Source organism: Amphibalanus amphitrite, unplaced genomic scaffold (assembly GCF_019059575.1).
Source record: "Amphibalanus amphitrite isolate SeventyFive unplaced genomic scaffold, NRLGWU_Aamphi_draft 000520F_arrow, whole genome shotgun sequence".
Lineage (NCBI taxonomy): Eukaryota > Metazoa > Arthropoda > Thecostraca > Balanomorpha > Balanidae > Amphibalanus > Amphibalanus amphitrite.
The window spans coordinates 406053-421563 of NW_024882014.1; the positions used below are offsets into that span (position 1 = coordinate 406053).

At 48.9% G+C, this 15511-nt stretch overlaps 1 protein-coding gene across 3 annotated transcripts in view; it reads right to left on the reverse strand.

Annotated features, from left to right (window-relative positions):
* The window catches only part of LOC122393168 (small conductance calcium-activated potassium channel protein-like), a 96372-nt gene that overhangs the window by 36150 nt on the left and 44711 nt on the right, over positions 1–15511 (reverse strand). For all 3 annotated transcript variants that reach the window (XM_043388916.1, XM_043388917.1, XM_043388918.1), the window contains exon 5: positions 2486–2581. In XM_043388916.1, coding sequence (XP_043244851.1) covers positions 2486–2581 — 96 coding nt within the window. The remainder of the gene's footprint in view (positions 1–2485; positions 2582–15511) is intronic.

Below are 15511 nucleotides of genomic sequence, written 5' to 3' on the forward strand. Positions count from 1 at the left end.
CAGCACTGACCGGGAATCGGCCACCGCTCAGCGCCGTGACGTCAGCCGCGGCCGGTGACGCCACGGCCGCTGGTCCTGTTCCCGGGCACGGCCGGCGGCCCCCGGGGACAACTCCCTTTCTTTCGGGCGCTCTAATCTCGCACATGACAACAGAGGCCATCCGGTGCTCTGGCGGCTGCATATTCAGCGCGGCGCGCCCGGTCCGGCCGGCCCGCCGCCGAGGTCACGGAGGTCGTCCGGCGCCTGTCGCCCGGGGTCGATTCAGCCGCCGCGCGCCCACCGCGCCGACCAATATTTGGCTGCGATGGTCGCCGGTGATCCCGAGCCACGTGCTATGAGGTCGTGTCGGAGCGATTATGACGCGCACCAGCGCCGTTCTCGGGACTCATTGAAGGATGTTTGAGCTGCCCGGCCCGTGTCAGGGCCCAGAAATCGATGTAGAAATGTCACCGGGCCGAGCCGCGGGAGCCATGTAAACGGCCGGCCGCGGCGCTGTGCTGGGACAGCCGCCGAGACACCCATATGGATGGACGAAAAGATGGAGTCAGCAGCTGTGTGCGGGTGTGGGCGGCTGTCAAGATGGCGTGCGCAGAAAGTCAGTGACGGCAGTTGAAACTAGCGCACGAAATGGCCGCTCCTGGCAGTCCAATCGATGGGAGTATGGGCAGGACCGGATCCATCCACTGGGCAACCTGTTCGCTGAATAGCTCAATCCGACCAGTTGAACTGCCCATTCTGCTCTCCCTTCCAACAAATCACATTTAACTGCCGGACAGGTGGAATTTGAACTGGTTTGAGCGATTTACTGGTTAAATGCTGCTTGCAGCCAATGTAGACTAGCTACTCATCACAGATGCTCATTGGCATCAGCACTGTGTCATCTGCCCACGCCACATAGTCGGCTGGACCATGGCACTGTGTAGTTTTACAGTTAATTGCCTCGCATCAAAACCCGTCTTACACAGGCCGCTCTTATCCAATATCCAGTCATTGCGTCTAGTTATTGTGAATATATTCATTTCGCTAAGATTCTTGACTTTGCTGATTGTCAATCAATTATTTACCCATTGTCGTCCGCATCGTTGTTGCTTGAGAGGTAACACCCTGACTTGGAATAGAGCATTTGCCGTCGCGGGCTGTGTTGTGCTGTGCTATGCTGTGGTGTGGTGTGCTGTGTTGTGCTGTGTTGTGCTGTGTTTTGCTGTACTGCGCTGCTGTGTATAGGCCGCTGTGTTGTGTTGTGCTCTATTGTACTGTGCTGTGCTGTGCTGTGCTGTGCTGTGCGGCAGGTGTGCCGCCCTGCCCGTCCGCCGGGAGCGTCGACCGCTTTGCTGAGCTGTGCTGTGCTGTATATACTGTGCTGTGCTATGTTGTGCCGTGCTGTGTTGCGCTGTGCTGTGCTGTGCTATGCTGTGCTGTGCTGTACTGTGCTGTTGGGCCGTTGTGCTGTGCTGTGCCGTGCAGCAGGTGGGCCGCGCTGCCCGTCCGCCGGGAGCGCCGCCGCTGTGTCAGCCCGCTGCCTCGTATTGATCGGCCTCCAATGAGCTCACAGGTAGCTCACGGCCGGCGGCCGGCGGCCAACCCGCTCTCACGCTGGATATACGGCCGGGCCATACACGTAATGTACAATACACGACCGTGCGATGCACGTAATGTACAATACACGACCGTGCGATGCACGTAATGCACAATGCACGGTCGTACGACAAAGGGAGCGTATTTACGATACATGGAATAAGTGACTGTGAAAACGCGAAACGTACGACAATGAATTAAAGGGTTATGAAAACATTTGGTGCATGAGACACACACACAATAAATGCCTAAAACAATTAAAAATCAAAACCTGAGATGCTGGAATGAACGATGCGCGGAAACTTCGAAGGTGGATACATTGAATTAGAACGTACAAAGCTTGTTCTATAAGTGTACGGCTGAAATATATGGTGATCTGGTTGTGGTAAGCGAGCAGTCTCGATGCGTTGAGTCTGGAGTGGTGAGCAAGAAATGCACGAACAATTTACTTATACATACATACAAGACGAGCTGAGAAGACTATGGGAGCCGGCCTTGCGCTCAAACAATAGACACGTTTTCGGTCCAAGCACTAATACCATCACCTTCTGTCACGATTGCACAGCTCAGGCACCACGAAACCAGCGCCAGCACCAATTCCCAGCGCCCGCACCACTAGCACCTACCTGGACCTCCAGAGCGTGGTACGCGCAGAGAGCCCCGGCACTAGCCTAGCACGACCAGCACCACCACCACACGGCCCAGCATCACCACGCAGCCCCAGCACCACCACGCAGCCCCAGCACCACCACGCAGCCCCAGCACCAGCAGCAGCACCACACAGCCCCAGTGCCACCTACCTGCACCTCCAGAGCGTGGTAGGCGCAGATGAGCCCCAGCACTAACCCAGCACCACCAACACCAGCACCACCAACACCAGCACCAAAGCAGCCCCAACACCAGCACCTACCTGCACCTCCAGAGCGTGGTAGGCGCAGATGAGCCCCAGCACCACGAACGTCGACACTGAAATCAGCGTCTTGATTGCCATGGAGCAAAATGAGGCCTGAAAGAGAATTAACTGGTAAAGAACCGTGTCAACATATTCAGAAGCATACAGCTGCAGAATATTTTCCCGTTAACGGGGTTTGTCGGTTATCAGACACTAGGCATTGTTAACTGTAGGTAGCTTTCCAAAGAATGAATTTTATTCGTAGAATGCAATACAATTTCCAGGAAAAACAATGCAAATTTGACAATCAATCACTCATGCTCGGCGCTTGTATCCGGTGCATTGGTATGAATGGGATATATCTGCCGAAAAAAAAAAACATTTTTCTATCGAATGAAAGCCATCAATTCCAGCAGCATCTGTTGTCGAATGATAAAATGAAATAAATATAAAAATAGTTTGGCATGGGAAGGTGAAGAGTGTGATTTGTGAATGGTCCGTGGCGCTCAAATGCAATGGGAGGCCCGGCATAACGATGTTCTTGGGACCCGCCGCCGGTGGAATACGCTGCAGTGGTGACCATCCATCTGGTGTGACCTAGTTTGCGTGGATTGGATGTCTCAGACGTGGCCCACTGTCCCGTTCCGATAGCTCTCCTCTCAATGAATCACCGAATGGGGCCACGGACACGGCCATTGATCGCTTTTCCTTGTGGCACACTAATGTCCAAACAAAAAGAATGTTCCTCATACGTTGCAGAATCGCTCAAGTGATATTCGTCCTTACAGTAAGCATGGGAACTAAAAGCAGCTCATGAGGAGCACATAAGTCAGTTCATGGTAGGTACTGTCGATTTATAGCACTAAGAAAAAAAGCGATATCACGATTTTACATTCTTTTTATTACTTTCAATAAAATAGCATAGATTATATCAGCATAATTAACAAATGTAAGTGACTTTCGCTTTTGATCAGCTTGTGATCATCCCTGGAATAGGATATTCCTCATCTCTGGATGGCCCTAATAGAGGGCAGAGTCAGCAGATAGAAGTCGGCTTTGAGACTCGAGATGGCGGCTAACTGGAACCATCGCTCACCTCTGGTGGCCTGTGCTAGCCCGCAAAAGTGCTCCTGCCACGATAGATAGCCGTGATTGTTGACGGAAATTTGCTGGCGTGCCGGCCTGGATGGGGCGGCCGTGATCCCAGTGTTATCTGCGGTCGGCGGCCGTAAATCTCCAGCCGGCCGAGACGGCTCGTCATTGTGCACTGCAGTCGCCCCGAATGGCGCTGGCCTAGAAACCCGAAAACAGCCGCCGGGCGGCGTCTCGGGCCGACCAGAGCGGAGGGAGCAGAGCGCGGCGGCTGACCGGGAGAAAACAGGGCGGGTCGGGAGGCGCCGGGAGCTGCTGGCGCCGACCCAGCCACTGCAGAATGCCACACATATATCACATAAACCGCTTTCAATGTTCTCGTCTTTTATTCGCCTGCATAAGCCATCATAGCTGAGGAGATGGCGAGATTCTGTGCCCAATCCATCCGCACGCACACACCGAGCGGCGGCAGTTCTGCAGAATGTGCAGTTCGCCAGCATCGTTTGTCTCAACTGACGCCGCTGCAAAACATAGACAAAGCCCAGAAAAATGACCGTCCATTCCTTCTGCGAAGGGCGCCGGAAGATTGAATTGGCGCGCGATGTTTTTACTAGATCAGAGGTGCTTTAAAAACTGGTGAAAACGAACAAACTCCCCAAAATCTGCTCAGGCATGCATTTCCGTGGAAAATGTTGAATTAATTCAGCCCAGCTCCGGCTCAATGTGCAGCTTAAAGGATAGCGTTAAAAAAGTCGTGCTGTCGACGGTGGTCCTGGAGATGTTGCCTGCCGCAACGGAAACATTAGCGTTAAGGTTGCTAAGTGAGTCCGGGCTAAGCTAGCCACGCCGTTCGGTGTTTTGGCATTGGCTGGCCTCGACCCCTGACCCCTTCCTGGGCTCTTCTGAAAGACGCCCTAGAAAGAACAGGGGGAGACAAAAAAAAATCGCTGCGCGCACTCCGTCGCTCGGCGTCCTAACGGAAAAGGTCGCTTGGGCAGCGTTGCCTCGAGTCCAACATAAGTCGTATGTCGGACTTACCCACTTACATGCAGTTGTGGTAGCCGTTGTGGTTCCAGTGCCTGCGCCCACGCTGTGAGTTGCTAAAATACATTCATGGTAGAAATCAACGCTGTTACAATATATCACCCACGTTTTAAATCCATATATCTGCGCCTGTCGTGTGTGCGCGACATCTGGTGGCACTATGCGACCTGTAGTTCTCCCCGGCGCACCAAGGTGGCACTGCCTGCCCGTGATGAGGCACGACCTGGCGCTGGCGGAGGTAGGAGGTAACTAGGGATGGCGCAACTTCCCGCCAATATAATTTGCACGGTTCCATCGTGAAATGACCATTCTCAGATTCATGTCGAAGTGCCCTGGCCGGCAATATTGCGTATGCGAGACAATACAAAATTCACCAATTTTTAACTGGTCATAATAGAGTTAAGGAAACATTCGCTGTTCCGTATGATAGCGAATCTAGTTTTTTCCAATCTTCGTTGTTGGTTTGTTTCCAGTATCTCCAACCATGGCTTAAGTGCTATGTAAAGCAGAAGGCTATCCACTGTCTTTTCGACTGGCAAGTGTTCCGTCATTTTGAAACCAGCCAGCTGCTGACGTGTCGCGCTATTTTCGGCTCCCAATCGGTCTGGATGAGACCCTGATCTGTGTATATTCAGCCCCAGAACTATGTGTCAAAGTCGCGGCGAATGGCCTCGCTTTGTGAGATGCGGCCCATGGCCGGCGTCCAGTCAGCCATGTTACCAGTGTTCTCTGGCCAGATGGTTATCAAGTACAGGCCAGGAAACAAAGCACTCTGTCTGATTGGAGAGGCAGAGAAACAAGCTAACGATTCTTGTTGTAGGAATGTTTCACATTCTTTCAGAAATTATTGGAGAAGGTCGAGATACGATGGACTTGAATGCGCCCGAAGCAATTGGCGTTTAATGGCCAGAGGGATAGATGGCTAGAGCATAGACCACTACCTGCCACACATATGTTGTGGTCTATGGATAGCTTCGTCGGCATTTGAGATGGTGAAGCACTGGCACTGGTGTCTTTTGTCCTTTTTCTACTACCATATAATAACATTTCTACTATTGTAAATAAATATGCCTTCAGTGATACATTTTTTCAGAGTTACGAATAACAATATATACAAATATACACAAGAGTTACAAACCAAAAAACGTCATCTAAATGTACCTATAGTACTTGTGTTGATATGAATGAGATTCGCCACAAAGATTTTCAAAAAATTAAATATTTCAGCCATACGTAAATCTTCAGCGATGCCGTCATCTATGCATAGATCATAAAACAAATCAAGCTCAAGACATTCAGATTGCATAGCTGATCGAACAAATACATAAATTTGCTGATATTCCAGAACCAACAGAATCGCCGCCTGGCAGACCACTGAACAGGCAACATTCTTCAATGTCTCCGCCAACTCCGTCCCTATCGCAATCTATGGCCTTGCCAGTATATCCTGTCATACGTCACGCTGCGCCCGTCCCCCGCGCCGATCGCCCTGCCGCTCTGGCCGCGCCGCGGCGCCCGCTCCCGCCCGCTGCCAAGTGACTCTTTTGTCTGCCGTCCGCGGCTGCCTCGCGAAAGGAGAGGCAGAGAGCCAGCATCCGGACCCACTTCCTTTGCCACATTGTCCCTCGTGAACCATTTTGGATTGCCAAATCTGGCTTCTTAGGTTGGGATGTAAAGTGCCGCGAAGGAGAATGGTTTGCCTGTATAGACGTGGTTACTAAGGCATAAATGTGTTGAGTCCGCATACTTAGTTTTCAATAAAACGGCCAGATATCCTCCAAAGATATCCGAAAATTATGAATGTATTGACACTCAACACTGGTTTTTAATTTGCTTTTAATGTACTTTTACCAGCCCAAAGTGTTTCACATATCGAGAGCTGAGCTTCCTATTTGCCAATCAATGTTAGTACATATATGCGATTACCTCATAAAAATGCTGAGGTGTAGCAAGTGATTTCCCAATGTTGTCCATGACCTGCTGCCTTTGTCCAACCAAATATCGATTTGAACATTGTACAGAATCGAAATTTCGAAGTTCCAAGTTCTGATTGGCACCAATACACCGCTCCCACGCCTGCTGAACGCAATAGCGACTGGCAGGTAGGCTGTGCCGCGGCGCAGGAGCGCTGTGCGGCACAGACTACCTTCCAGGTCTGGAAGCATGGAGCGGTGCGGTGCGAAGAGGACGTTCGTCGCCGACAGGAAAAATTGCGAAGTTGGTCAGCCTTCCTCAGACTTTCAACTTTCGAACTGTTAACTCCATTATTAGTATTAGCTGCATCATACGTTTTCATTCCATCGAGGCCTGGCTGTAATTTGCAAATATCGGGAAAATAATTGGATTACCATAGCTAACTAGAATATCGGTTCCAATCAGCACTGACCACTGGCGAACAGAGCGTAAACCTTTGAGCAAGAGGCGGTGGGCCCTTGATGTCATCCGCAACAATCCCTGGATGTCTGCTCAGCAGGGCATCAGGGACCCCAGTAACCCCCCAGTGTGGATATGTAAATAGAATTGAAAAAAAACTACACATATTTATTCTTTTCCAGAAATGGAAAGTGTATTTTGGGGAACGGATTTCGAAAACATAAGCAGCAACTTTCAGAGAATAAGCCCTGGTTCTTGTGACGACCTGGCCCGCTAGAAATTGGGGATCTAGTCTCATCGCGTGTCGAACTCTTAATTAGTTGCTAGCGCTGGCTCCAGAAACATAATAATCAAGTTGCTGATTGATGACCTTTCTCTCTAGTTTACTTTGATTGAGTAAATCATGTAAGAAAACCTCAACTTTATTAGAAAAGATAAGCTAAATTTAAGCTTTTGGGTTCATACTCCAACGATAGTGACACACTTTTTTTAATGAATTTATATTTTCCACCTTTTATTTACTCCTTTTTTCTATTTACAGGAACTATGTGAACAATGAAATAAACCTAACATAGGTAGCTGTACCTTTAAGCTTAGGACTTTCCCCATTTCACAGGATGAATCTCTCTATAGCTTTCAACAAACTGCGCAAATCGTTTATTTGTAATTACTCATATAAAAACATCGGTTCACAATCAGCTCGTGTTCATGCACAATGACATCAACATGTGACCTAGACTCGGGGCGGCCGCCGCGTGCCGCCCGGTCTCCCCTCCCCTCCCCTCCCCATGGACCGGCAGTCGGTTCGGGGCACACCTGTCTGGTCACAGCAGGCTGACGGTCACAGACGACGAGCGCGGTAAACACACGAGCCTCCGTCGCGTGCTGCCGACCCCCCCCCCTCCCCACCCGGCCCCGACCCGTATCGTGATGTGCATCGGGGGGGGGGGGGGGGGGGCACAGCGGAAGGAGAGGGCGGACGAGGCGGGGCGGGGGCGGGCCGCCATTACCGAATTGCTCAGTCAGCTTGGGCCAGGAACTCTGCTGACAGCGGCGTGCTCGGCCCGCACTCAGCGGCACGACACACGAGCGTTTTTTAACCCTCGCCGGACCTATTGGTTTTCTACATACGCGCCGGCCGAGGGGGGGGCGGGTACGACCCCCCCCCTCGCCGTTTCGCCCCTGGTGGAGCTAGCGCGTCGCGGAAAAAACGAGCGTGTGCGCCGTTACGAGACGCAGAGATTGGTACCCGATTTTAAGGTCCTAGGTCAACCGGTGACCTCTGAGGTCAGGTCAAGTGCCCCAAGGTACGGTTCAGTTTTTGGTGAATAACTTCGCAAAAAACGGCCGCAGAGCGCCGATTTTGGCAGCATCGTGTTCGTCTCGCTCAGGCGCGTCGAATGATATACTTTTTGTCCGGGTCAGGTCAACTTGGGGTGTTGACCTCAGGTCAAGGTCAGGTCAGCACCCCCAGGTCACGAAGTTGGTCGAAAGAGGTCATGTCGCATATCGTTCGATTCGGCAGGTCTTCCTGAGTCCATTGGTGGCTTTCCCGACTCGCTAGCTCAATTTGATCAAGAGTTATTGACGAAAAACTAATATGACCTTGATGACGTCATAAATGACGTCACGCAAGGTCAACATTGCAAAAGTGACGCATCTAACCTTGCAAGGAGTGCATCAAATCACGATTCTGTGTGCTTGAGATAGTTGGAGATCGTTCCCGGCGCCAGAATAGCAGTTTGAATTTTTCCCCATTGACTTATAATGGTGAGGTCACGAAAATGACCTGACCTCATATGACCTTTAGGAAAAATCCGAGATATACAAGTTGTGGGACTCATAATGGATACTAGATCCTGCAAGTTTCATTTCCCTGTGACATCTCCTCTGGCAGTGAGGGCGTTGCGAAGTTGAGACATCTGAAGACCGTGCAGAGGTTCACTTATGACGTCATAGGTCAGTGACCTGACCTGACCCAAAAATGCGGTTGGTGTCAAAAGATCCGGCTTGGATCAAAGGTCAGGTATGCCAAGTTTCAGCTCTCTATCGCCAGCGTGTTCGGAGCTATCGCGAAAAAACCCTATGGGGGGGGGGCGGCACCCGCCCCCCCCCTCGGCCGGCGAGGGTTAATGTTTTTTGTGTGTGTCAGCCGTTTTTAGGTGATATTTTGTTTTTTATTTTCTTTTGAGTCACGCACTCAAAATCGATACCATTAGCGTTATTACAGCTATTCAGGCGAAAGTGATCTACAGTCCCTGTAAAAAACTGCAACGATGAGTAAAATCTCTAAGGCTGCTGTTATGCGCTGATAAGTGCGCCCATCCAGGCTTGCTGTGGCGGTGTAGCCACTCTCACAGTCCATTACCCCGCATTCCGGGACGGCTGGGCGGTGTGCGGGGGCCGGTCAGTCTGCAGAGGACGGCCCGCGCGGCGGGTGAGGACGGTGACCTGTCGGTCCGGGGAGAGCCGCGGACGGCGCGGTGTCCCGGCGGGCCGCTAAGGCCGGCGCCGCCCGACCGCCGCCGCCGCCCCGTCTCTCGGGTGCGGCGCCGGCGACCGTCATATCCTAGGGCGGCTCAGCACCGAGGCCGGCCGTACCCACGGTCAATAGTCGCCGGCGCCGCTCCGGCGCTCTGCCCGGCCGCTCCGGCGCTCTGCCCGCACTGGCACCGTGCAACCCGCACCCGACTCTGTACCCGACACTGCGCCGCCGCCGCCGACCGCCCGGCCGCCGCCGCCGCTGTGGCTCCGTTACAGGAGCGCCGCCACCGCCGCTCCTACTGGAAACTTATACCGGTCCGATGTGAGGGCGTTGTTTTCGCCGGGCTAATTAGGCTGCCAATTCCAATTTAATTCGGACGCTTCACCCGGATTTCCGCGGCAGCTGAGCACAAAATAGCCGAAGCGAACGAGCGTGGTAGCGAGCGACAATGCTTTGGCGCTCCCCCCCCCCCCAAAATCATTTCGGAAATATCTATTAAAATAACGGTGCCTAGCACGACTGATCCTCTCACCTATGATACACTTTCGCCCATGTAATGACAATTTTAGTCCCGGGTCAGGTTATCATGTCAAGCCAAATGACCTCACCTCTTAAAACGGTAAATATTCACCCCAGCTCCACCTACTGATCAATTGGCTTCAACCTTTCAGCGATTGATAAGTGTAACATGATGCATGCCACGTAAACCTTGATTTTTTTTTATCCGCTAATAAAGGTAGAGTTTGCAACCTCTTCATTATTAGTGACTTGGAGAAAATGACTGCGAGTGCGCATCTTTCGCATTAAAGTCTGAACAAAATTTTAAGCACAATAAATAGGTTTTCGCTGAGCACCTAAATGAACACTGACCCCACACATAGCTCTTAGATCTTATTAGGTCATGAAAAAGTCACCAAAAGTTTCCTTTTAATTGACTTTTTCTAAGAGACGAGGTGGATCAATGCAAACACATTTATTGCGTTCAGATAACAATATAAATAGACTTACAAGTTACATCCATATCAAACGATGGTACCGCCCAGTTACTTCGTCACCTTAGATCAAAAATTTTCAATGGACCTGAAAGTATGCTATGAGTCCTGTGCCGAAGTTTGTTTCAGAAGAAAAAGTTATTGAGCGAAAATTTATATTCTGATGTCTGGTCTCATCGCTGGACAAACTACTGTTATTGTGTGAAATCTGGGGGCACTTCAGCAAAGACCTACACAATAGCCGCCGAATATTTTCCATGGCTGTATTGGTTCATGAGGTACGAGCTAATCTGTCTAAGAATGTCAAAGTCAGAAGAAAGTGCAGCTTTGGTGACCTTTGGTGACATGCATGTCACCAGCAGTGACATGCATACATGGCCTTTGACCATGCATGGCCTTTGACATGACCTAAAGTATGCCTTAGCCCTTAGGTACCCTGGCGGCAGTCGTTTTTATGACCTTCTGAACACCGCGTACCTTATTGTTAATACGCTGAGGTATTTCAAAGATAGACTGTGTCATTCTGAAAGTCAACTACACCTTGGATAAAAATGAGTCTTAGTCTTTTCCTTGATGCATCACCTTCGAAAGGACAGCACTCCAGCATATTCTAGGCATGACGACCTCGCTCATGTCTGTAAGTCAGTAATTGCGCAAGTCGTCTCCATGGTAACGGAGTAATTATCGACAAACGGTAATTGAGTAGGACCGGGTGACCAGGCAGCGGGCACGTTCATCGTGAGCTATGGCTTCTAATTAACACGCGCAGTGGAAGGGGGGGGGGGCGGATTTCGCCCACCCCTCCTATTTTTCGCCAATAACTCGCGCCACAAACAAAATATTAATGTGAAGTTTCGGCTACCTGCCCAAAATTGAATTGCAGATCTTCTCGTGCAAGAAATAAGAAAATCGGTTCACAACTTTTCTAGTAAGAGCGATGTAAAGTCAAACATCCTGCCGCCGCGGCGGCGCGGCGGCCGGCGCTAGCCGTAGCGCCGCCTGAATTGTAGACTGTGCCGGGGCGGGACGGTTCCGTCTTTACATCGCGCTCCTTACCGCTGATTATATTAGATTCGCGTCAAATTTGGTGAGAAGACTGAGAAATGTACAGGGAATCATATGGTCAAAGAATATTGAAAATCGGCCGGTAACAACTTGAGTTATGAGTGTGTAAACACAAAATTGTGATTGCCGCGTTTCCCGCGTCGGCCGATGCCGCTTCAGCCGGCGACATCTTACCCTTAGCAGGCTTCTAACTGCCATATTTATTGTTTGATTAACTAGAAATTCACCTTACATACTCACAAATGTTGGGTCTTTCGTATAGTGAAAGAAAAAGAAAATCGGCCGGTAACTTTTTGAGTTATCGGCGTGTAAACGCAAAAAAGTCGCTCATATGGCAGATTTGACCACATTTGACCTCATTTGACCTTGAAGATATTGACCTAGGGTCATGAAATTCACACACAACAGAGTTCCCCATGGCCCCCACCTACCCTCCAAATTTCGTCTTTCTAGCTCCAGTGGGAGCTGAGATCTTAGGGGGGGGGGCGACATCCGCCCCCCCCCCTTCCACTGGGCGTAGTACTGGCAACCCTTCCACTGCGCGTGTTAACCCTCGCCCGCACATGGGGGGGGGGGTTGCCACCCCCCCCCCCAGGCAGTCTTTCTGCTCTGCACTCAACATTTTTAGAGCTAGAAGGCTGATTTTTCGTATAGCTGCTCGTCTATCCTTTCGTGATGTTCACTGAAAATTTCAAGTTTCTGTGATTTTTGGTTTCGGAGATATGACCTTGTTTTTTAGGTCATGTCATGACCCAAATGGCCAATTCTCAACATCTTGCGTTTGCCATGGGCCTTGTGAGCTTTTGACACCCTGATTTCGGCCTTTTTTGCCAGTCTTACCTCCCACCTATCATGGAACATGTTGTTCGACGATGTACAGGGGTCAAGGTCAGGGTCAAGGTCAACCTAGGTCATCTAAGATAATTGCGTTTTAGGCAAGCTGAATTTACTTTTTGTGAAGTTTTTTGACTGCATTTTTGGTAAAAGCTTCTCAGATCATGATTTCATGTGATATGGACCCAAAAACAATCGGTGCACACATCAGTATACACACAGACACACACAGACATACAAACACATATAATTGACCTTGACCTAACTTGACCTGAAATGACCTCAGCAGCAAAATTCTGGTCGGATGGTGTGACAAAGAGGTTCTAGCTGGCTCGGCACCAGAAAACAGCATCGTCATCGGTATTTGATAAGCAGCGCACTTGATATCCAACGGTGACCCAAAACAGCAACATTTTTTAGTTTGACCTGACCTGGAAGGTCAATGACTGACCTGAGAAGGTAAAACTGGGTATCATTGGATTCGTCTCTTCCCAAAGAATCTTTTTGGTCTTTACTGCTAAGCTCTATCTCCAACAGGAGCGAAATGGCGCGGGGGGGGGGGGGGTGGCAACCACCCCCCCCCCCCCATGTGCGTTCTAGGATGGGAAAATGGCATGTGCGGGCGAGGGTTAACAATGTGCTGGTGCATGGAAGCAGGCTACTCTCAAAAATTTATTGCATTGCAACAACTTCTTTAGATGGAAGGGCATGGCAGGGGCGGATCCAGAAAATCTCCAAGGGAGGGGCCATTAGAAACCAGGAGGCCCCCCCATAATCCCACCTGTTGGAGGCCCCATCTTCCCACTTGTTGGGCCCCCCCCCCAAAAAAAAAACTGCGTCTATTGAGCTTATCTAGCTGTTCAGGCAACATCTCAACATCTGTGCAGGCTTGGAGGCCCTCTGTGCAGGTTAGGAGGCCCTGTAAAAGTGGTCATCTCTGTGAGTATAAGAGACCTCCAAGTTATGAAAAGCTTTACCAATCTTCTAACAAAGAAGTCTTCTCAGCTAGTCTTCTAAGAAATAACTAAGTGGGTAGGTTAAAAAAAAAACTCATCGGATTTCGGCCACTTTATTTTCAGGAGGCCCCCTTTTCAGCTTTTTAACTTTTTAACTTTTTATTTTATTTTTGAAAAAAATCGGCCAAGGGGGGGGGGGGCATGGCCCCCATGGCCCCCCCTTGTATCCGCGCCTGGGGCATGGATAGATATGAACGAATCCTCAATTACGTGCTCGTACCAATGTCCTGTTCACTCGCTAATAAAGAACAAAATACTGCTTTTATGGCCCAGACGTTACTCATGTTATTGGTGGTAGTTTGTAAACAAATCAGTAAATGCTTTGATCTATTACGTATTATGATGGTAGAAAATGACCTTATGCTCATGATACAATGAAATGATATTAAAATAAGTCCAAAAAGTATTATGATATATTTCGACTTGCGTCGTCTTCAGAATGTACATTTTCAGAATTGTCGACGAGCAAATTCAAATCCTTTCAAAATAGCGTGCAACATTTTTGTGAGATCTCTGGCTAACAAATTACAGTCAGGTCATACCTATAATAAATTTTAACAGCGTACAATACAATGAATACAATATCACTGAATAATAATTGGATAAATATTGTCAATGCTACACAATACCTAAAAGTAACACAGGCATATGTTATTTGTGCAGCACGCCAAACTCGCGAAAATGCATAACCTATGCAGAGTGATTGACAGGATAAGATGCATTCATACACTTAATTACACATGTTTCAGGTGCGTACAACTAATACATACACACAGCAGAGTAAACATGACACCAGTGTAGAGCTCGCTGAGGTGGTGTACGAGTGGGGGGAAGGGGGGGAGGGACGCTGTCAACTGCGTCTACCCTAAATCAAATTAGTACAAATGGCGATGAAAGACGCACCTAACAAGTACAAGTACTTCAGGTGAGACAAATAAAAAGAATGGATAAGCCAATAGAGACATGCTGACAAAAAAGAGGACGAAAGGCCAAGCATAGAACATTGCCTATGTGGGAGTGTAGGGAGGGGGATGGAGAAGGGGCCAGGATGAGGTTTGTGTGTTTAGGCATGGTTTTTGGTTTCTTATTTCGTACACCACCTCAGCGAGCTCTACACTGGTGTCATGTTTACTCTGCTGTGTGTATGTATTAGTTGTACGCACCTGAAACATGTGTAATTAAGTGTATGAATGCATCTTATCCTGTCAATCACTCTGCATAGGTTATGCATTTTCGCGAGTTTGGCGTGCTGCACAAATAACATATGCCTGTGTTACTTTTAGGTATTGTGTAGCATTGACAATATTTATCCAATTATTATTCAGTGATATTGTATTCATTGTATTGTACGCTGTTAAAATTTATTATAGGTATGACCTGACTGTAATTTGTTAGCCAGAGATCTCACAAAAATGTTGCACGCTATTTTGAAAGGATTTGAATTTGCTCGTCGACAATTCTGAAAATGTACATTCTGAAGACGACGCAAGTCGAAATATATCATAATACTTTTTGGACTTATTTTAATATCATTTCATTGTATCATGAGCATAAGGTCATTTTCTACCATCATAATATTCATAATTATGCTCAAACTAGCCATAGCTCACCTCCAACAAATGATCTATTACGTTTATAACTAACACCACAACTTATGAAAGTCGTCGTCTTTTGTCCAATTCAAATCACCCCGTAAAACGTCGCATTGCCAAAGTCTGTTTGTATGTCACCATGTAAGCATGGACGTCGGACGCGCCGGAGGCCGTGCTCGTTACGTCATCGTTAACTGAAGGAGGTAGAATTGAATGTATGTAGGGCAAGTCGTCAGCGGGCATATAATTCTAGGGCTAACTTTTGTCTGCTCATTCCAGCAAAGGAACACTCATAGTCAGGCCACTCAAAACTTTTAAAACATGTTAAAATATTCACGCTTTTAAGTTTTAAATATGGCATGATAAGAATGGGTGATGGAAAACTTTTTATTGTTTAACACTTCCACGCTCCAACTTTCTCTTTGAGCTGACTTTCATTCTTCATTAAAGCTATAATGGCGTCTGAAACTTTTTCGATGGTCCAATATTTCCTGGGAGAAGAGCCATTTCCTCGACCTAATCTGTTCTTGATAGCCTCTCAAGGCGCATGG